The 22,765-nt window shown below is 41.4% G+C and overlaps 1 protein-coding gene and 2 long non-coding RNA genes across 3 annotated transcripts; all 3 read right to left on the reverse strand.

Annotated features, from left to right (window-relative positions):
- Positions 1-257: 257 nt before the first annotated feature.
- LOC133829848 (uncharacterized) lies at positions 258-2,702 on the reverse strand. Its single transcript, XR_009891882.1, has 2 exons — positions 2,069-2,702; positions 258-943 (listed from the first exon to the last, which is right to left on the reverse strand). It is a non-coding gene; the product is annotated as an uncharacterized LOC133829848 (long non-coding RNA).
- A 5,267-nt stretch (positions 2,703-7,969) lies between these two features.
- On the reverse strand, positions 7,970-10,838 carry LOC133828808 (uncharacterized). The gene is made up of 3 exons (XR_009891327.1): positions 10,214-10,838; positions 9,020-9,088; positions 7,970-8,402 (listed from the first exon to the last, which is right to left on the reverse strand). It is a non-coding gene; the product is annotated as an uncharacterized LOC133828808 (long non-coding RNA).
- Positions 10,839-18,534: 7,696 nt separating this feature from the next.
- LOC133831834 (uncharacterized) lies at positions 18,535-21,304 on the reverse strand. Its single transcript, XM_062262245.1, has 5 exons — positions 21,250-21,304; positions 20,124-20,876; positions 19,862-20,023; positions 19,371-19,738; positions 18,535-19,289 (listed from the first exon to the last, which is right to left on the reverse strand). The coding sequence occupies exons 1-5, from the start codon at positions 21,302-21,304 to the stop codon at positions 18,825-18,827; spliced, it is 1,803 nt and encodes a 600-aa protein (XP_062118229.1). The 3' UTR covers positions 18,535-18,824.
- Between the last annotated feature and the right edge of the window lie 1,461 nt (positions 21,305-22,765).

The following is a 22,765-nucleotide window of genomic DNA, read 5'->3' on the forward strand; positions in this document are numbered from 1 at the left end:
ATAAACAATAAATACTTTAAGACACTAAGAGAACATATGTATTTAAAATTTAAGCAGCAATGAGATCTCATTATTTAAAAATAAAAATGTTGGACGCTAGGTTTAATAACAAAACATAAGGAAAATAACCATTCAAGTCTGAAAATTTAAAAACATAACATTTATTTCTAAAAACATAAAATAACTGGAGCCCAGCCTCTAACATGTTTCGTCCATGCCTCGAGCCCGCACCACTCACTGCTTTGCTTTGCCTTTACCTGCACACAGAGTACCCGTGAGCTAACGCCCAGTAAGAAGAGCTATGTAGGACATAACTCCCCAAACCAGAAAACATAAACTTTCAACTAAACATAAATAAACATCATAAGCACAATAATCATCGTGTGATATATAAACACCATATCACACTAACATAATGTGAGTTACACTCACACACATAAATACTAACAAGTCATGTTGATCGGACATGAAATGTAATCTGCCTTGCCTGCGCTGTACTCACACTCGGCATTCCCACGGTGGCTACTAGTCTAGCCTGCGCTGTACTCACACTCGGCCGTTCCCTCGAGACATCGTTGCCCTGCCTGCGCTGTACTCACACTCGGCAGTTCCGTGGTGGCATCCTATTATCATGAGTTATACACACCCAAGATAATTCCTGCAAGTGCTATACTCACACAAGCAGCTAAAATCTAGTAGCACGCCTACTCTATCCTCTTAGCATGTCTACTAACTAAAATCTCTAGCACTATCCTCATGCTAGTCAACCTAATGCAACAATTCAGGTCACAAATATAATTACATAACTAACAAATAAGAAAACAAGGTTGTACGCATAACGTACACCCTATGCGCAGATGTCCACTCTTCTTACCTTACACAGTGCGTTTTCCGCTGACGTGTCTCGAACCACTCGCTGCGTCACCTCGATGACCACTAGCTCCTAGACGTCCAATTACACAGCGAAAATTTAGGAAAAAAATAAAATAGGCGTTAAGGTTTTGTTTCGAAACCTTAATTATCGAAATAATTTAACTATGCCATTTTAACATGCATGACACGTAAATTAAAACAATTTTCCACAAAAGGTTCAAACCATCATGTCACATACACAAACAATGATGTTTCTAACATATTGCATGAATTCATATAATTACTTTTTATGTGAAAATTACCAAAATACCCTTTAATATCATAATTACATTAAAGACTCAATAATTTTATAAAAATTATCATATGACAACAAAATTTAATAAATAACTTTTCCAGAACCCTAAATAATCAGCAAATTCTCATATACGACCAGAAAAATAATTTTTAACATTTATAAATTATTTTTCCTCAATTTCTCAAATAAAACCCAAATAATATAAATAAATACACAACCAAGCCCAAAAATCAAACTAACATACAGAACTGTTTAAAATTCCAAAATAAACTTATAAAAATTATTTTAGAATTTTCTGGGCAAAATAACTAATTTTCTTAATTAATTTATAGAGAAACTAATTAATTAAAGAAAAATTAATAACTGATTAAAAATAGAATCTAACTATACAGATCGGTTTCTACACCCTACATTAACACACAAAAAATTATCTAAGGTTCAGAACAGTAGCATTAATATTTTTTATATTTAAAATATAACATAAGCCAAATAAATCATGAAAATTTCATAAATGATACAAATTCAAAATAAAATTACAGAGAGCCTTAGAATCTCATTTTAAACATATAAAAAAATTCTCAGAATTTTCAGAATACTTTAAATAATTTTCCACATTTATTTTCTTAAATCACACATTTAAAAGTAAATAATTGAAGAAAATTATCAAATACGATCAAAACTTAAATCTAAACGTACAAAGTCATTCTAAAACATACAGATATCATTGAAACATAAAATCATATTTTTCTGAACAATAAAAATATTTTTCATAATTAATCTTTATTTAAACTTCAATAAATCATAATAATTCAAAGAAAAATCAGAAAAATATGAAACCAGTTGGAAAATGCTCTAAAATTAATGTACTAATTTTTAAGATTGAAAAACCAAAAAAAACACCTCAGTAAACACCCAGATCGGGTTCGCCGGAAATATCGCCGGTTTTGTCTTCTTCTCCGGCGACGGCGACTCTATGGCTGACTTTTGCTGCTTTCCAATCCTTATCTTGCTTGGAAAATGATCCCCTTATGTCCAGAACTTCAAATCAATAGACCCCAGCCCAAAAAGATGTCCGTAACCCCTTGTTCCGAAGTCTTCTTCTCCAAGTCCGGTGTACCGCCAAAAATGGAGCTCAAAATTAGTTTTTCTTGCTCTAGACCATTTCAGCCCATTTCTTCACGTCAAAACCGATTATTGGAGTCCCCTAAGCTTGTTTATCACCAACCACACACACCATACACTCTTGAACACACTTAAATCCAAAATTATCCAAGAATATGCATTTTCTTGGATAAAAATGGTGAATCACAATCCGAGGCTTTATAAATGTATTTCTCACACTCAAAATGTTTATTTCCTCCCCTAGAATGATTCTACAATGCTCTTTACTGCCCAGATTTTTCCCAAGTGCAAGAACTCAAAAATTTCTTCTCTTTAAAAAAAAACGATAAGAACACTCTCTCTCTTCAATCCTTTGATTCCCTCAATATTCCCACGATTTCTTCATCAGATTATCATGGTAACACGTTTTGGAAATAGGTTTAAAAAAAAATAAATAAATTAGCGTTTGAAGTGGTAAAATCCTCTTTTCAAGGAATTTTTTTTTTTTTTCTTTAAAAAAAAATAAAATAAATTGACTAAGTTCCACAACTGATATTATCAGTTAAATTTAAAAAATTTAATCAATTTTATGAATATTTAATCATGTTAAAACAGAAGAAATAAAGTCTCTAAAATGCCCCTTGAACCAATCCCAAACTTGAGGGTATTATGGTCTTTTCACAAATTCTAATATTTAATATTATGGTAAATCAAAAATTACACATAATAAGATAAAATAATTTCAAGCATATTATTATTACTATTATGCTCATAATAATAATAATAATTACTATTATAATTTTTAAATAAATAAAATAACTTAACCCGAGCCATTATTTATTCACTTGACATTATTCTCATGTTGTGATTCCACAAAAACTCAAACATGAGAAACCATGAATTTTATTTCCATTGGAAGTCATACATATCCAATAATCCATCAAAGGAAAAGAAAAAAAAAATGACAAGGATGCACACAATGGGAAAATTACGAAATTGCCCTTCCGGGAAAACGGATATTACAATTATCCCCCCCTGAAAAGAAATTTCGTCCCGAAATTTTATTCAAACAACTCGGGATACTGCTGCAGCATATCAGACTCTAATTCCCAGGTTGCCTCCTGAACAACACTGTTCCTCCACAATACCTTTACAAAGGAAATGGTCTTATTCCTTAGAACTTTGTCCTTTCGATCGAGTATTTTCACTGGACGCTCATCGAATGACAAATCCTCCTGCAAACCCAAGGTCTCGTAGCTCAGCACATGCGATGGGTCGGATACATATTTTCGAAGTTGTGACACATGAAATACATTGTGCACCCCGGACAATGATGGTGGTAAAGCTACCCTGTAAGCCACATTGCCCACTCTATCCAAAATCTCAAAAGGTCCGACATATCTGGGACTTAGCTTTCCCCTCTTGCCAAACCTCTTCACCGAGATTCCTTTCCTTGGAGTCACACGAAGAAATACATGATCACCAACTTCAAACTCAACATGCTTGCGCTTTAGGTCTGCATAAGACTTCTGTCTACTCTGAGCTGTGACCATTCTAGCCCTGATTTTCTGAATAGCCTCATTGGTGTGTTGCACTGCATCGGGTCCAAGTAGTTTTCTCTCTCCTAGTTCATCCCAGTGAAGTGGGGACCTACACTTTCTTCCATACAACATTTCATATGGTGCTACCCCGATGGTAGATTGGTAGCTGTTGTTGTACGAAAACTCAATTAGTGGCAAGTATCTACTCCAGGATCCCTGAAAGTCAATGCCACACGCTCTGAGCATATCTTCTAAGATTTGATTTGTTCTCTCAGTTTGACCATCCGTTTCTGGGTGATAAGCTGTACTGAACTTCAACCGAGTTCCCATCGCTCTTTGCAAACTCTCCCAGAATGATGATGTAAACCGAGCATCCCGATCACACACAATAGAGTACGGTGTCCCATGTAGCCGTACTATCTCATTCATGTACAACTCGGCGAACTGATCCATAGAATAAGTCATGCGCACTGGTAGGAAGTGAGCTGACTTAGTATACCTATCCACAATTACCCAAATTGCATCGTGCTGTTTTGTGGTCCTAGGTAACCCCGTCACAAAATCCATAGATATCTCATCCCATTTCCATTCAGGAATATTCAACGGTTGCAATAGCCCCGCTGGTCTTTGATGTTCTGCCTTAACCTGTTGACAGGTTAAGCATTTTGCCACATATTCCACTACATCCTTTTTCATTCCCGGCCACCAATACAATACCTTAAGGTCATGGTACATCTTAGTGGTCCCGGGGTGAACTGAATATGGGGTAGTATGAGCTTCTACCAGAATCTCTTTCCTCAGCTCATCATTGTTTGGCACACAAATACGCCCCTTGAATCTGATTAGTCCAGTATCTGACATAGTGAAATCCTTGGCATTCCCATCCTGCATCTCTTGCTTTAGGTCACTTAACTTATTGTCTGCATTTTGTCCTTCCCTGATCCTTTCTAACAAGGTGGACTGAAGTGTAACCTTTGCAAGTTTTCCTGTGATCAGTTCTATACCAGCGCGTTCCATGTCTTCTAGGATCTTCCTTGATACTCCTTGTAAATAAGAAACCATTCCCGGCCCTCTGCGACTAAGTGCATCCGCCACAACATTGGCTTTACCAGGGTGGTATAGTATGTCGCAGTCATAATCCTTGACTAACTCCAACCATCTCCTCTGTCTCATATTTAACTCCTTCTGGGTGAAGAAGTATTTGAGGCTCTTGTGATCGGTGTAAATCTCACATTTCACCCCATAGAGATAGTGACGCCAAATCTTCAGTGCAAAGACAACCGCTGCTAATTCCAGGTCGTGTGTCGGATACCTCTGCTCATAATCTTTCAGTTGCCTAGAGGCATAGGCTATCACCTTACCAGACTGCATCAGTACACATCCCAACCCTTGTTTTGATGCATCACAGTAAACCACGAACTGCCCGTCCTCTGAGGGTAAGCTGAGTACAGGTGCTGATATAAGCCGACTCTTCAATTCCTGGAAGCTCTGCTCGCATTTATCTGACCAATTGAACTTCAGATTCTTTCTTGTCAATTCTGTCATCGGTGCGGCTATCTTTGAAAACCCTTCGACAAATCTCCTATAATAGCCCGCCAAACCCAGAAAACTTCTGACTTCCGAGGCATTCTTTGGTCTTGGCCATTCTTTCACTGCAGCAATCTTTGCAGGATCTACTTTCACTCCTCCATCGGTGACAATATGACCCAGAAAACCAACCTCAGATAACCAGAACTCACACTTCTTGTATTTGGCATATAGCTGATGTTGTCTTAATCGTTGCAAGGTCAGACGTAAATGAACCTCATGTTCTTCTTCTGTCTTGGAGTAGACCAATATATCATCTATGAACACAATGACAAACTGATCCAAGTACTCCTTGAAAACCCTGTTCATGAGGTCCATAAAAGCTGCTGGGGCATTTGTGAGTCCAAACGACATCACCAGAAATTCGTAATGCCCGTACCTGGTTCTGAAGGCTGTCTTTGGTATATCATCATTCTTGATCCTCAATTGATGGTATCCCGACCGAAGATCAATTTTTGAAAACACCTTGGTCCCCTGAAGCTGGTCAAACAGATCATCGATTCTTGGCAAAGGATATCTGTTCTTTATTGTGACCTTATTCAGCTCCCGATAATCAATACACATCCTCATAGACCCGTCTTTCTTCTTGACAAAAAGCACTGGTGCGCCCCAAGGAGAATAGCTCGGTCTGATGAACCCCAACTTTAGTAATTCCTCCAATTGAGTTTTGAGCTCTTTCAATTCTGCTGGTGCCATTCTGTATGGTGCTCGAGATACTGGCGTTGTCTCGGGCATCAGATCAATTACAAATTCTATCTCCCTGTGCGGAGGTAAACTTGGCAGTTCTTCTGGAAAAACATCGAGGAACTCAGCTACAACTCTTGTCTCTTCAGGTCTCCTTTCTGTCTCTTCGGTTTCATTGACCATGTTCACGAGATACCCCAAACATCTGTGTTGCAACATTTCTCTAGCTTTCATCGCTGATATGATAGGAGTTCTGGGTTTCTTGCTTATGCCTTCGAACTCAAACGAATCTCCACCTTCCGGTGCAAAGACCACTTTCTTGCGTTTGCAGTCGATAGATGCACCGTATTTGGAAAGAAAATCCATCCCCAGAATTACATCAAAATCATACAAATCTAATACAATCAGGTCTACATACAATTCCCTCCCACCTATCCATAAAGGTACAGCTTTAACCCAATTTTTAGATATTACAATTTCCCCAGAAGGTAACATAGTCCCAAACCCCACATCAAATATTTCACTAGGTGCATTTACAACATTTACAGTTCTACTAGAAATAAAAGAGTGTGATGCACCAGAATCAAATAAAACTTTACATGTGATATTGGCCATAGGGATCTGACCTGTTACGACGGAAGGACTTGCCTCAGCTTCAGCTTGGGTGATGGTGAAGACTCTGGCTGGGACGTACTTGTCATCCTTCTTCTGTTCTTCCTTACTGCCAGATTGTTCCCATGTCGGACAATTGCGCTTCACATGCCCTTCCTTCCCACATTTGTAGCAAACTCCAGCTCTGCACTCACCAAGATGGCGTTTTGTGCACTTAGGGCAAGGTGGAATGTTTCTGCTACCATTTCCACCAGGACGGTTGTCATTGTTGGGCTTGGGCCGTTTATCATTTCTGGCTTGGCTTGGCTGGTCCTGTCCCCTTTTCCTATTGTCAGTGGAGGTGGATGCCCTACTCTTCTTAGCATCTCTTCTAGCAGCATTATCTTTCCAGATTCTCTCTTCGCTTCTTTCAGCCGTAAGAGCCATTTCCACCACTTCAGCATAGGTGAAAGCACCTCTAGAAACAATCTCCACATCCCGAGCTATCATTGGTTTTAGACCTCTCACAAACCGATCTGCTCGTACCTTGTCAGTAGGTACAAGATCCTTGGCAAACTTCGCCAACCGATCGAACTTCTGTGCATATTCTGTCACTGAGAGATTACCTTGAGTCAGCTTGGTAAATTCATCCATTTTTGCTGCTAACACTGCTGAGTTGTAGTATTTATCATTAAACACCTGTTTGAATCCGTCCCAATCCATAGTGTTAACATCCCGTGATTGCTCCACCACCTCCCACCAAATCCGAGCATCTTTTCTCAGCATAAAAGATGCGCACACCACTCGTTCATTGCCTTGAACTCCCATCATGTTCAAGATCCTCTCCATCCCACTGATCCATTCCTCTGCCTGGACTGGATCGATGCTGCCTTCAAACACTGGCGGGTGTTGCTTTCGAAACCTTTCAAACAAAGGCTCCATACGATTCTCCGCAACCGGTAACCCTACGATGGCAGGTGGCTGACTAACCATTGGTGCTTCAGACCTTACAGGTGGCCCAGCTTGCTGCCTCAGTTGATTGATCTCTGCGTTCTGTCTTTGAATGGTCTCTTCCATTCTCGCAAAACGTTCCTCCCATCCTTGTGGCGGTTCGGGCTGTGCTGCATTCATTGCTGCTCTCCCCCTACCTCGACCACGTCCTACTCTGACTGATCTACGAGGGAGCATTCTCAATCTCCTGAACCACACACGTAAATAACTTATAATGAAAAGGAATTATTGCGGTAAGAGATCGATATAAGAGAACACTAAGTACGTAAATGTGCATAGTCAAAAAGCAAAAATTCTTAAGTAATCTTTAACCGCTTACAGTACAGTGAGTCGAGCTCGTCCTTGGCGATGAACTTTACATGTTAGGGCTTATCACAGATTCTTTAGGACCGTTTTTCTCTGATACCATACTGTAACGCCCCGATTTCCCGAGACGTTACTTAGGGAGTCCATTTAAAAATAATAAACAATAAATACTTTAAGACACTAAGAGAACATATGTATTTAAAATTTAAGCAGCAATGAGATCTCATTATTTAAAAATAAAAATGTTGGACGCTAGGTTTAATAACAAAACATAAGGAAAATAACCATTCAAGTCTGAAAATTTAAAAACATAACATTTATTTCTAAAAACATAAAATAACTGGAGCCCAGCCTCTAACATGTTTCGTCCATGCCTCGAGCCCGCACCACTCACTGCTTTGCTTTGCCTTTACCTGCACACAGAGTACCCGTGAGCTAACGCCCAGTAAGAAGAGCTATGTAGGACATAACTCCCCAAACCAGAAAACATAAACTTTCAACTAAACATAAATAAACATCATAAGCACAATAATCATCGTGTGATATATAAACACCATATCACACTAACATAATGTGAGTTACACTCACACACATAAATACTAACAAGTCATGTTGATCGGACATGAAATGTAATCTGCCTTGCCTGCGCTGTACTCACACTCGGCATTCCCACGGTGGCTACTAGTCTAGCCTGCGCTGTACTCACACTCGGCCGTTCCCTCGAGACATCGTTGCCCTGCCTGCGCTGTACTCACACTCGGCAGTTCCGTGGTGGCATCCTATTATCATGAGTTATACACACCCAAGATAATTCCTGCAAGTGTTATACTCACACAAGCAGCTAAAATCTAGTAGCACGCCTACTCTATCCTCTTAGCATGTCTACTAACTAAAATCTCTAGCACTATCCTCATGCTAGTCAACCTAATGCAACAATTCAGGTCACAAATATAATTACATAACTAACAAATAAGAAAACAAGGTTGTACGCATAACGTACACCCTATGCGCAGATGTCCACTCTTCTTACCTTACACAGTGCGTTTTCCGCTGACGTGTCTCGAACCACTCGCTGCGTCACCTCGATGACCACTAGCTCCTAGACGTCCAATTACACAGCGAAAATTTAGGAAAAAAATAAAATAGGCGTTAAGGTTTTGTTTCGAAACCTTAATTATCGAAATAATTTAACTATGCCATTTTAACATGCATGACACGTAAATTAAAACAATTTTCCACAAAAGGTTCAAACCATCATGTCACATACACAAACAATGATGTTTCTAACATATTGCATGAATTCATATAATTACTTTTTATGTGAAAATTACCAAAATACCCTTTAATATCATAATTACATTAAAGACTCAATAATTTTATAAAAATTATCATATGACAACAAAATTTAATAAATAACTTTTCCAGAACCCTAAATAATCAGCAAATTCTCATATACGACCAGAAAAATAATTTTTAACATTTATAAATTATTTTTCCTCAATTTCTCAAATAAAACCCAAATAATATAAATAAATACACAACCAAGCCCAAAAATCAAACTAACATACAGAACTGTTTAAAATTCCAAAATAAACTTATAAAAATTATTTTAGAATTTTCTGGGCAAAATAACTAATTTTCTTAATTAATTTATAGAGAAACTAATTAATTAAAGAAAAATTAATAACTGATTAAAAATAGAATCTAACTATACAGATCGGTTTCTACACCCTACATTAACACACAAAAAATTATCTAAGGTTCAGAACAGTAGCATTAATATTTTTTATATTTAAAATATAACATAAGCCAAATAAATCATGAAAATTTCATAAATGATACAAATTCAAAATAAAATTACAGAGAGCCTTAGAATCTCATTTTAAACATATAAAAAAATTCTCAGAATTTTCAGAATACTTTAAATAATTTTCCACATTTATTTTCTTAAATCACACATTTAAAAGTAAATAATTGAAGAAAATTATCAAATACGATCAAAACTTAAATCTAAACGTACAAAGTCATTCTAAAACATACAGATATCATTGAAACATAAAATCATATTTTTCTGAACAATAAAAATATTTTTCATAATTAATCTTTATTTAAACTTCAATAAATCATAATAATTCAAAGAAAAATCAGAAAAATATGAAACCAGTTGGAAAATGCTCTAAAATTAATGTACTAATTTTTAAGATTGAAAAACCAAAAAAAACACCTCAGTAAACACCCAGATCGGGTTCGCCGGAAATATCGCCGGTTTTGTCTTCTTCTCCGGCGACGGCGACTCTATGGCTGACTTTTGCTGCTTTCCAATCCTTATCTTGCTTGGAAAATGATCCCCTTATGTCCAGAACTTCAAATCAATAGACCCCAGCCCAAAAAGATGTCCGTAACCCCTTGTTCCGAAGTCTTCTTCTCCAAGTCCGGTGTACCGCCAAAAATGGAGCTCAAAATTAGTTTTTCTTGCTCTAGACCATTTCAGCCCATTTCTTCACGTCAAAACCGATTATTGGAGTCCCCTAAGCTTGTTTATCACCAACCACACACACCATACACTCTTGAACACACTTAAATCCAAAATTATCCAAGAATATGCATTTTCTTGGATAAAAATGGTGAATCACAATCCGAGGCTTTATAAATGTATTTCTCACACTCAAAATGTTTATTTCCTCCCCTAGAATGATTCTACAATGCTCTTTACTGCCCAGATTTTTCCCAAGTGCAAGAACTCAAAAATTTCTTCTCTTTAAAAAAAAACGATAAGAACACTCTCTCTCTTCAATCCTTTGATTCCCTCAATATTCCCACGATTTCTTCATCAGATTATCATGGTAACACGTTTTGGAAATAGGTTTAAAAAAAAATAAATAAATTAGCGTTTGAAGTGGTAAAATCCTCTTTTCAAGGAATTTTTTTTTTTTTTCTTTAAAAAAAAATAAAATAAATTGACTAAGTTCCACAACTGATATTATCAGTTAAATTTAAAAAATTTAATCAATTTTATGAATATTTAATCATGTTAAAACAGAAGAAATAAAGTCTCTAAAATGCCCCTTGAACCAATCCCAAACTTGAGGGTATTATGGTCTTTTCACAAATTCTAATATTTAATATTATGGTAAATCAAAAATTACACATAATAAGATAAAATAATTTCAAGCATATTATTATTACTATTATGCTCATAATAATAATAATAATTACTATTATAATTTTTAAATAAATAAAATAACTTAACCCGAGCCATTATTTATTCACTTGACATTATTCTCATGTTGTGATTCCACAAAAACTCAAACATGAGAAACCATGAATTTTATTTCCATTGGAAGTCATACATATCCAATAATCCATCAAAGGAAAAGAAAAAAAAAATGACAAGGATGCACACAATGGGAAAATTACGAAATTGCCCTTCCGGGAAAACGGATATTACATCATTTCTTCCTTTTCAAAATCATTCTTTGGACACTAGCTCAAATATAATTTATCACCCTTAACGATAGTAGCAACACTTGGTGAATAATCTTTCATCCGAAATCTCTCTAAAACTTTGTTAATGTAGGTTTCTTGAGATAGACCTAAGATACCTATCAATCTATCTCGATGGATCTTAATGCCAATGACATAAGACGCATCACCCATATCCTTCATCTCAAAGTTCTTTGAGAGAATTTGCTTCACCTCATGTAGCATGCCCTTATCATTAGTTGCAAGAAGAATATCATCCACATATAAAACAAGAAAAAAAATCTTACTCCCACTGACCTTCTGGTATATACATTGATCCATGACATTGTAGTGGACAAAATTCGTATACTTGAAAAATAATAGTCCAACAAGCAGTCAGTCAGCCCAATAAGCTATCTAACTAGCCAAGAAGGCCCAAAGCCCATGTAAAATAGGCTCGCATATACAAAGTACCATCCAATTACCCAAAACCATACCCGGACCCGAATTCGGATACACTCAGTCAGCCAGGGACCTTGAAACAGTCAAGGCTCCCATCACGTTCGCCAAGAATCTCGGAATAAAACCACTTGGAGCGAGTCAAGCGAAGGAGAAAGACGGAGGAGGACGGAACGAGGAGGAGGACAATAAATAAGACCATCAGAGGTTGAGAAAAGGCATCAAATAATCACTGAACTTTCTTTACTCTCTAATTGAAACGAAGGCTACTCTATTTCTGAGCAATCCAGTCAAGCAAGACTAATTAGTCAGTCTGATTGGACCTGACCTAGTCGCTTGACTCCTCCGTCATCGCCATCGTCACTCTGACCATTTTACGACTCCTTCATCCATCATCATTTCGACTATTTATATCTTAATTTTATTACTTTCTATTAGCTCTCGTTACAACCCGACTGACTTGAGCGTCGGAGTCCCTTTGGCTGACACCCCACCGGTGCTCCCAATTGAACTCTCGTCTCTCTTCTTTTTGTTATTGACAGGTTGCTGGTGCCCATCTAATCAATTGTAGGAAATCACCTCTACAATTTGGCGCCCACCGTGGGGCCCTAGCAATCAAACGATCAACAAAGAGATCAAAAAGTTCACTTGAGAGCCATGTCAGACGTGACTGAGACACCCGATCTGTCTGCTCAACTCGCTGCTCTTACTGCCCAGATGAATGAAGAACGCGAGAAAATGAGGAGGCTCGAAACTGAAAATGCTGACCTGCTCGTACGAATGGAGGCCATGTCCTCTCAAGCCACCGAGGCTCAGCCATCCCGCTTCCGAGGCCCAGTCCGCCCTATGCAACCTCTGGGAGACCTCACTCCTATCTCTAACAGTGATGGACCGAATCAGACAGTTCCATCACCCTCGGTAAGGAATTATCAAACTCCACCCACCATGTCTAACATTCAAAATTATGTTGTCAATACAGGCGAACAGGTAACCATGACTGAACATGGACATTCATCTGCGCCCGGATCACAGCAGATTCCGGGAATCAGCCAGCCAGCCGGTGCAGCTGGACAGCAACAGATTCCAGGAGCCAGTCAGCCAGCCGGTGCAGCTGGACAGCAACAGATTCCAGGAGCCAGTCAGCCAGCCACTGGACCCGGACAGCAACAGATTCCAGGAGCCAGTCAGCCAGTCACTGGACCCGGACAGCAGCAGGTTCCAAGTGCTAGTCAGCCTACCATTGGAGCCAGCCAGATCATCATTGGAGCTGGTCAGAATATACCTGAGCAACAGGCAATCGGATTTAATCACCCAGTCTTGAGCGAGCCAATCCGCCGAGCAACCACAAGCTCATTTCCAATCCAAGATCCTGAGTTGGCTCGAAAGTTAGCTGAGATGGAGGCGCTCATTCAACGGATTCCTGGGATGCCGGCTCCGATTAAGAAGAGTGCAGCAAGCTGTTATGCGGACTCTCCATTCGTAGATGACATTGCACTAGTGGAAATGCCAAAGAAGTTCAACTTCCCAAATATGAAGATGTTTGACGGGACGTCTGACCCGGATGATCACATCGCACAGTATAGGCAGAGGATGTTCACCGTTGCCATCCCACGTGATATGAGGGAAGCATGCATGTGTAAGGGGTTTGGTTCTAGTCTGATTGGACCAGCCCTCCAGTGGTATACTAATTTACCTAATAATTCTATTTCTACTTTTGCACAATTGACTGACACTTTTGTTGAGCAGTTTGCTAGTAGCAGGAAACTTGAAAAGTCTGCAGAAGACCTCTACATCATAGTTCAACGACGGGGTGAGCCTTTACGAGAGTACGTAGGCCGCTTCAACAAAGAAAAGGTTTCTATAACCCATTGTAATCAGGACACAGCCATCTCAGCCTTCCGCAAGGGACTCCGGTACGACTCAGACCTATACAAAGAACTTACCAAGTATCCTTGCAAGACGATGGAAGATGTTCTCGCCAAAGCCTGGGCACAGATCAAGTGGGAGGAGGATGAAGTTAACTATTATCACTCTTCTCCGAGGAAAGACACTCGAAGAGACTCGAGGGCAGGCAGACGGCAGAGTGATAGACGATCCGAGCCATACCCGTATCCCAACAGATCAGAGAACAGAAGGAGGGAGTACAACCGGTCGTCCGAGACACGTCTGCGAGATGGACCAAAGATACCAGAATACAATCTTTCAATTTCACCAGCTGAAGTCGTTGGCGTACTGAAAGGACTCGGAGACAAAGTGAAATGGCCGGAAAGGATGAGGACTCCGTCTGACCAGCGAGACAAAGCAAAATGGTGTGAATTCCACAATGACCACGGTCACCGAACGGATGAGTGCATTGCCTTAAAACTCGAAGTATCCAACCTGTTAAAGCGTGGTCACCTGACTGACTTACTTACAGACAAAGGCAAAAGAACATTCCAGCAGGAGGCAGACAGGTCAGTCGTCCGAAGAGAAGTAACCCCGCCGAAACCACCTACTCATGAACGGACGGTGAACGTAATAACTGGTGGCTCTGAGGTAAGCGGAGTCACCCATTCAGCAGCCAAAAGACATGCCAGGCAGACCAACTGGGTCAAAGGAGAGTCCGACGAGACAGAGAAGAATACCATCAACCTACCAGCTCAAACCATCAGTTTCTCAACAACAGAGTCAACCAGACTCCTCAACCCACATCATGATGCTCTTGTCATTGCACTTTACATTGCTAATTGTCTTACTAAACGTATACTTATTGATAATGGTAGTTCAGCTAACATTTTATTTTTAAGTGCTCTCAGGGAAATGGGGATAGATGAATCAAAGATTATAAAGAAGACTACAATCCTCATCGGTTTCAGTGGAGAACAAAAGAACACACTAGGAGAGATCGAGCTACCTGTCTATGCCGAAGGAGTCAATCTATGCACAAGATTCCTGGTAGTAGACTCTCCGTCTGCTTACAACGTGATACTGGGACGACCATGGATACATGAAATGGAGGCAGTCCCTTCAACATACCACCAAGTTTTAAGGTTCCCAACTAAGTGGGGAGTAAAAGAAATTAAAGGCCAACAGAAAGATTCGAGAGCGTGTTACCAGACTACCATGAAACCCAAACCCGCTCAGTTATAGCAATTACAGGAAGACAGACTGACTGACTCCCAGTTGAACCAACCAGACATGGAGGAGTTGGACGAAGTCCAGATACATCCGGACTTTCCAGATCACAAAGTCCAAATCGGATCACGATTGGATCCTGACATCAGAACTAAGCTCATTGACTTTTTATCTGCCCATTATGATTGTTTTGCTTGGTCCCATGCGGACATGACTGGAATTGACCCCAAAATAATTGTCCATAAATTGCAGGTTGATCCAGACTACCCACCAAGGAAGCAAAAAAGAAGAAAATTTGCCCCTGAAAGGAACAAAGCCATTAACGAAGAAGTTCAAAAGCTTATTGATAATGGGTTCGTGAGGGAGGTGCATTATCCCGACTGGTTGGCTAACGTAGTCATTGTGAAAAAAAAGAATGGCAAATGGCGAGTTTGCATTGACTTCACAGACCTCAACAAGGCGTGTCCAAAAGACTCGTTCCCATTACCGCACATAGACATGCTAGTAGACGCCACAGCCGGTCATGAACTCCTAAGCTTCATGGACGCATACTCAGGATACAACCAGATCCTGATGCATCCAGACGACCAGGAAAAGACAGCCTTCATGACCAACTTAGGCATATTCTGCTACAAGGTCATGCCATTCGGATTGAAGAACGCAGGAGCAACATATCAGAGACTAGTCAACAAGATGTTTGCCGGATTACTGGGGAAGACGATGGAAGTCTACATTGACGACATGCTCGTCAAATCCCTCATTGCAGAGGACCATATCAACCATTTAAAACAATCTTTTGACATTCTCAGGAAATATAATATGAAACTGAATCCAACTAAATGTTCTTTTGGTGTGACTGCAGGAAAGTTCCTTGGGTACCTTGTAACCCAAAGGGGAATCGAGGCAAACCCAGCACAGATAGAGTCAATCCAAAGGATTCTTTCCCCAACGTGCATAAAAGACGTACAGAAACTAACTGGACGCATTGCAGCACTCAGCCGATTCATCTCAAAGTCTTCAGAACGATGTCACCACTTCTTCAACACGCTAAGGAAATCAAAAACCTTCGAGTGGACAGCTGAATGCGAAGAGGCACTGGGCCAGCTAAAACAGTACCTGACCAGCCCGCCTCTCCTCTCAAAGCCAAAAGACAATGAGACATTATTCATCTATCTAGCAGTATCCGAGACGGCAGTTAGCGCAGTCCTAGTCCGGGAAGAGGAAGGCAAGCAGTCTCCAGTCTACTATGTAAGCAAAGCTTTGCTTAATGCAGAAACCCGATATAGCCAGCTGGAGAAGCTTGCACTAGCACTCATCCACGCAGCAAGGAAGCTACGCCCATACTTCCAGTGCCATCCAATAACGGTCTTGACCACCTTCCCACTCAAAACAATCCTCCATAAACCAGAATTGTCAGGCAGACTTACCAAGTGGGCGGTAGAGCTCAGCGAGTACGAAGTAACATACAAGCCACGAACTTCCCTCAAATCTCAGGTATTAGCTGATTTCATTGCAGATTTTACACCTAACATGCATGTGCAGGCAGAAAAAGAACTTTGTTGTCTGACCGAGGGACAATCAGTCGGAATCTGGAAGTTGCAAGTAGACGGCTCAAGTAACACCAGAGGAAGTGGACTCGGACTCGTCCTGACTTCACCCCAAGGTGACATAATCGAACAAGCAGTCCGATGCGGGTTCAAAGCTACCAACAATGAAGCTGAATACGAAGCAATGATAGCAGGACTCGGACTAGCCAAAGACATGGGAATAAAAAAGATCGTGGTCTTCAGTGATTCTCAATTGGTAGTCAACCAAATGCAAGGTAGCTACCAGGCCCGGGATAACAAGATGACTGCCTACCTCAACAAGACTAAAGAGTTGCAGTCAGTCTTCGACGAGTTCACTATCAACCAAGTACCAAGAGGGGAGAACAGCCATGCAGATGCATTAGCAAACCTTGGATCCTCCATCCAGACAACCGACCCCAAGACAATACCTGTAGTATATCTCCAATGGCCAGCTGTCTGGAAAGATGAAGAAGAGCAAGTTAATGACATCTCCAACAACCGAACATGGATGACTTCAATAGTCGAGTACTTAGAACATGACATACTTCCCGAAGATAAGAACGAAGCACGTCGGGTCAAGGCTCAGTCAGCCCGCTTCACTATTATACAAGGTAAACTATATAAACGTTCATTTTCTGGTCCATATTTGAAATGCATTAACCCTGCAGAGGCCAAATACGTACTGGCTGAGTTGCATGAAGGAGAGTGCGGCAACCACTCTGGAGGACGAAGCTTGGCGCACCGTGCCCTAACACAAGGCTACTACTGGCCAACCATGCGAGCTGATGCCTCTGACTATGCCAGACGATGCGACAAATGCCAACGGTTCGCTCAGATATCCCACCAACCTCCGGAGCGTCTCATCTCAATCACGTCCCCTTGGCCATTCATGAAATGGGGGATGGATATAGTAGGCAAGCTTCCAACCGCACCAGGACAGAAAATGTACATGCTTGCAGTGACCGACTACTTCAGCAAGTGGATCGAAGCAGACTCATTCCACCAAGTCCGAGACAAAGAAGTAAAGGGTTTCATTTGGAAGAATGTGATCTGTAGGTACGGAGTACCAAAAGAAATTGTGACAGACAATGGTTCTCAATTCATCAGTTTTGACTTCCAAGACTTCTGCAAGTTCTGGAACATCAAGCTCAGCTTCTCGACACCAAGGTATCCCCAAGCAAATGGACAGGCAGAGTCATCCAACAAGACCATCATGAACAACATCAAGAAGCGCCTCGAAAAAGCTAAGGGAAGATGGGCTGACGAGTTGCCAGGAGTCCTGTGGTCCTATCGAACCACAACCAGGACTGCGACAGGGGAGACACCATTCTCATTAGCTTACGGGATGGAGGCAGTCATCCCAACTGAGAGCGAAGTTCCGACAGCCAGATATGAGCTAACTACAGACGAAGAAAATTGGGAAAACATGTGCCATGAACTCGACACCATCGACGAAAGAAGGGACAAAGCACTCTTAAGAGTCTCAGCCTATCAACAGAGCATAGCCAGACATTACAACAAGAACATCCGCACTCGGACATTCAAAGTAGGAGATTGGGTTCTACGAAGAGTCTTCCAGAACACTAAGGAAGCTGGAGCAGGTAAGCTCGCCCCGACATGGGAAGGTCCCTACCTCATCACAAAGGTAGTCGGACATGGAGCATACAAGCTACAAACAAAGGAGGGACGCGATATCAACAACAGCTGGAATGCTATCCACTTGAGACTGTATCACTCTTAACTTAACCCAGTCTACTTTCATTTTCTTTCATCAGTATTCTCACAAGATCTTCATTCGAGCAACATACTGACACTTATAATGCAGGAAGTGTCAGAACTACATTTGGGCTTGATCCCTGCAAAGGGTATGTAGGCAGCTCCACGGAGCGCAGCCCCCTATCACAACCATTTTTTCTTTATATATATACTACGAACAGTTCAATAACAAATCTAAATATAAATTGACTAAGTCACTTTATACTTAGATTGGGGGAATAAGACACTAATACTCCATAAGTCATTCAGCCAATCAGCATCCGATACAAGGACTACAAAAGCTACCAGAACAATAACTTAAACAACACTAACAAAAGCTACAACAAGCCATAATACAACAAAACTAGGTCAGTTAGATCAGGATACAATACTACATAAGAAAAAGTTCATACTACAACTAGAAAAGGCCCGACAAACTCTGTTATCCCACGACAATGAACACGAGTAGAAGAGGAATCAGTCATCCACAACCAGATCATTAGTAGTCATGATGCCAAAAGAAGTGGCTAACTCTTCGGCCCGGGTTATCTCTTCAGCCCTCATCTTCTCCAATTCCTCAAGATCAGCAATGTATTTGGGAACATCCCAGCTATCAGCCTTACCATCCCGAAACTCACTAGCCATTACGCCACGGCATTGGATCTCAGCCTCCAGCCCAATGACCAACATCCGATTCTCCAACGAAGCAACCTCGGCTTTCAAATCATCAACTTGACCAAGAGTCACTCTCAGCTTCTCGACATCAGCTTCCTTGGATTCTAGTTGAGCCTTCAAATCAGCTATGAGTTGATCAGACTCCTTCTTGGAATCTTTCAGCCGACTAACTTCACCCCGAAGATCATTTCTCTGACTCCTTACTTCCTTTAGAGTTGCCATTAAGGACTTGATTTTCTTCTTCAGCCAAATGACCCCTTGCAAACCCTGACACATAAAAAAGAAAATGTAAGACAACAAGAGAAATCAGCTAGTCGGCACAAACAAAACTAAATGAAATATTCGTACCTGGAACAAATGAGAAACAGTGGTATCAATTGACCCATCCGTACCAACCTGCTCCATTCTGTGATCATCTTCGGGCCACAACAACTTATCAATCTCTCCTAAGTGAGGCCCAATCTCACTATAGGCCGCAGCATTGGAAGGGAACGAAAGGGCAACGGTGTCGCTAAATGGGTCGGAAGAATCATCCCGCACAGCCTTCTTCTTTTTTTTCGTCTGACTCCGCGTCAAAACAGGGGGATCAGCCGGAGGCACAACAACCTCTCTATCAGCTTCTGAGCTCCCAACGGACGATTTCTTTGCTTGACGCAAACGTTCCAAGGCATTGGAACCGGTTAGAGGAAGTGTAAAGGGTCGGGACATAGCTACGTCTGCAAACAACCGCTCACTTGTCGTCAATTCAGTCAAAAAATTGGGAGTATATCCCAAGACTTCTAAACTTCTCTTGATAAACACAACACGAGGATTATCAGGACTCTGTAGAAGAGGAATACCTTCAGGGAGTTTTTCAACAGAGCGCCACAAAGAACTCTGACGAAGACTCGATTCAGACAGCAAATCACTCCACTCACGCTCCGCCTCAGGAATAGCAAGAATACTCTTAAGTCGACCAGAAGACTCCCTCGAATCCCAAAGGTACTCAACTCGAAGCCTACCTGCAAAATGATAGAAGTATCAGCACACAAAATAAAATAAAAACAACAACAACATGTATATGCAAGGAAACGAATTAGTAGGCAAGCATAAAAGACTCACATGCAGGAGACCATGAACAAGGTATCCTACTATCAGCAGGTAACCCCAACGAGACGAAAGGGACGAAGAAGTAACGGTCCTTCCACCTCTTATCTCCACTCTTCAAACTAATAATTAAAGGAGGGTCCTTCCCCTTAGTTGTTAACTGGTACCTACCTTTGTCATTAAGGTGTGCCTTCAAGTAGTAAGCTCTCAACAAGTCAGCCACCCCAAGTGTTATCTTGTGCCTTTCACAAAGGACTTCGAGAGACATCAAAATTCGCCATGAATTTGGCATTAGTTGTCCGGGCGAAATCTCGTGGTACTCACACAACTCAACGACTAATCGGGGGATGGGAAACCGAAGCCCTTCTTTGAAGGGAAGTTCATACAGACACACCCAACCAGGTAAGTGCCAGTCAGGCCGCTCCGCCTTAGCAGGAGCATGCAGACTGATGGTATCAGGGATCTCATAATGACGACGAAGATAGGTCAACTCACCTAAACTTATGGAAGACCTAGGATTAGAACTAAGCATACTACCAGAACCCGGCATACCACCATCAATAGGTTCGTTAGAATCTATTCCCCTTCCAGTAACATCACCTAAAGGACGACCCCCCAATTCTACTACTGTAATTCGGTTGCAATCAACCATCTCAGCAGAACTTTGAAAGAGAGAACTAAAATCTTCTTCACTAAACGAACAAGACAGTCGACAGACTGAATCAGCGTGACTATCACACCTACTTGTAGACATAATGAGCTGATCACCTAGAGCAAAACAACAGCTAAGCCTTAAGGAACACAAAAAAGACATGAAGAATATTTAGCTCGATACACAATCAAGAAGCGCTGGACGACTCATCAATCAATCAGTCAGACGGACCAAACATAAAAAACATATGATTAAACGAGGCAAAACAGACTACTATATCAAATTAGATTACAAAGTATTCAGTTAAACAGCAGTCAGCCTATAAGTCTCTACTAATCAGTCAGACATACCACTCAGCTCAAGGAACAGAAACACATGAATTAGACATACGCCTAAACAACAGAAATTCATATGCCACCATTGCAATCAGATCAAACGCAAACAGAAAATCTACAGGATCAAACAAAAATAACAGTTGAATAAACTAACCTAGCACGAAGAACATGAAGAACACGAAGAACACAAAGAACATGCATAAGGACATTGAAAGGAAAACAAATGAGAGAAAACTTACCTCTTGAGAAGCTCTTTTACTCCACACCTTGCACCTCCTCTCCAAGCCTTCCTCAAATGAATGCAATAGTAAAAACAAACCACCCTTATATAGGCACACAAATCCACCCGATTAGTGCCAAGTGTCAACCATCAGGTGGCCCTACCAAAAAGGATTTAACTTCCTAAGGACACTTAAAGTCTCAGAGACAAATGAAAATTCACATTGAGCGCACTAGGCCCACTCGGCCATCTCCCCCGGACACACTACCTCCTCGGCAGACCACTCGGCCCAAACACACGAGTCACTCGGCCACCCAGGCGAAGCACTCGGCCCACCCGGAGGAGCACTCGGCCATGCCGACAAAGCACTCGGCCACCCCGGTAAAGCACTCGGGGGAGCAATCAGCCATGCCAACGAAACACTCAGCCTTCCCGGAGGAACACTCGGCTCGTGCAGCCCATTCAGTCGGCCAACATGTGTCCCACTCGGCCATGCCTCAGGGCCACCCCGTGGACCACTAGGCCAGAAGGCCGTTCGGCCCAAGCATCCAGTCGGCCCAAGCAGCCGGTCGGCCAACCAGGCCCGCGCGCATCCGCAATCCACTCGGACAGCCGGATGCATATGTGCTCATTACTCGGCCGGATGCGTAGGTGCGCATCACTCGGCCGCAAAGTAAGCAGCCAGTCGGCCCAAACAGCCGATCGGCCAACCAGGCCGCGCACATCCACAGGTCACTCGGACAGCCGGATGCGTAGGTGCCCATCACTCGGCCGGATGCATAGGAACGCATCACTCGGCCACAAGAAAAATCGAGTATACCTTTCGGGGGCCGCGTTGCGCCCCCGAACCCCCAAAACTAGGGCGTTTCACCCCTAGACCCCGACTCGCTGACCCCCGTGAATAATTTCTGAAAAAGGTAAATTGAGTCAATGCATATTCTGTAACTATTGGGAAAATGGATAAATTCTGATGGAATTAATTTCTTTTTTACTCTTTGATAAAAGAATGAATTCTATACCAAAGAGTGAGGGACAAACTGTAGTGGACAAAATTCGTATACTTGAAAAATAATAGTCCAACAAGCAGTCAGTCAGCCCAATAAGCTATCTAACTAGCCAAGAAGGCCCAAAGCCCATGTAAAATAGGCTCGCATATACAAAGTACCATCCAATTACCCAAAACCATACCCGGACCCGAATTCGGATACACTCAGTCAGCCAGGGACCTTGAAACAGTCAAGGCTCCCATCACGTTCGCCAAGAATCTCGGAATAAAACCACTTGGAGCGAGTCAAGCGAAGGAGAAAGACGGAGGAGGACGGAACGAGGAGGAGGACAATAAATAAGACCATCAGAGGTTGAGAAAAGGCATCAAATAATCACTGAACTTTCTTTACTCTCTAATTGAAACGAAGGCTACTCTATTTCTGAGCAATCCAGTCAAGCAAGA

The sequence above is a fragment of the Humulus lupulus genome, chromosome 4 (genome assembly GCF_963169125.1).
Source record: "Humulus lupulus chromosome 4, drHumLupu1.1, whole genome shotgun sequence".
Classification (NCBI taxonomy): domain Eukaryota; kingdom Viridiplantae; phylum Streptophyta; class Magnoliopsida; order Rosales; family Cannabaceae; genus Humulus; species Humulus lupulus.

Coding starts and splice junctions, on each gene's coding strand:
- LOC133831834 (XM_062262245.1), bottom strand. CDS start 21,304: ATGTCCTTATGCATGTTCTTTGTGTTCTTCGTGTTCTTCATGTTCTTC. Junction 20,877..21,249: donor CTTCATGTTCTTCGTGCTAG/GTTAGTTTATTC, acceptor GTTTTGCTCTAG/GTGATCAGCTCATTATGTCT. Junction 19,739..19,861: donor TGTTGAAAAACTCCCTGAAG/GTATTCCTCTTC, acceptor GGTTGTTTGCAG/ACGTAGCTATGTCCCGACCC.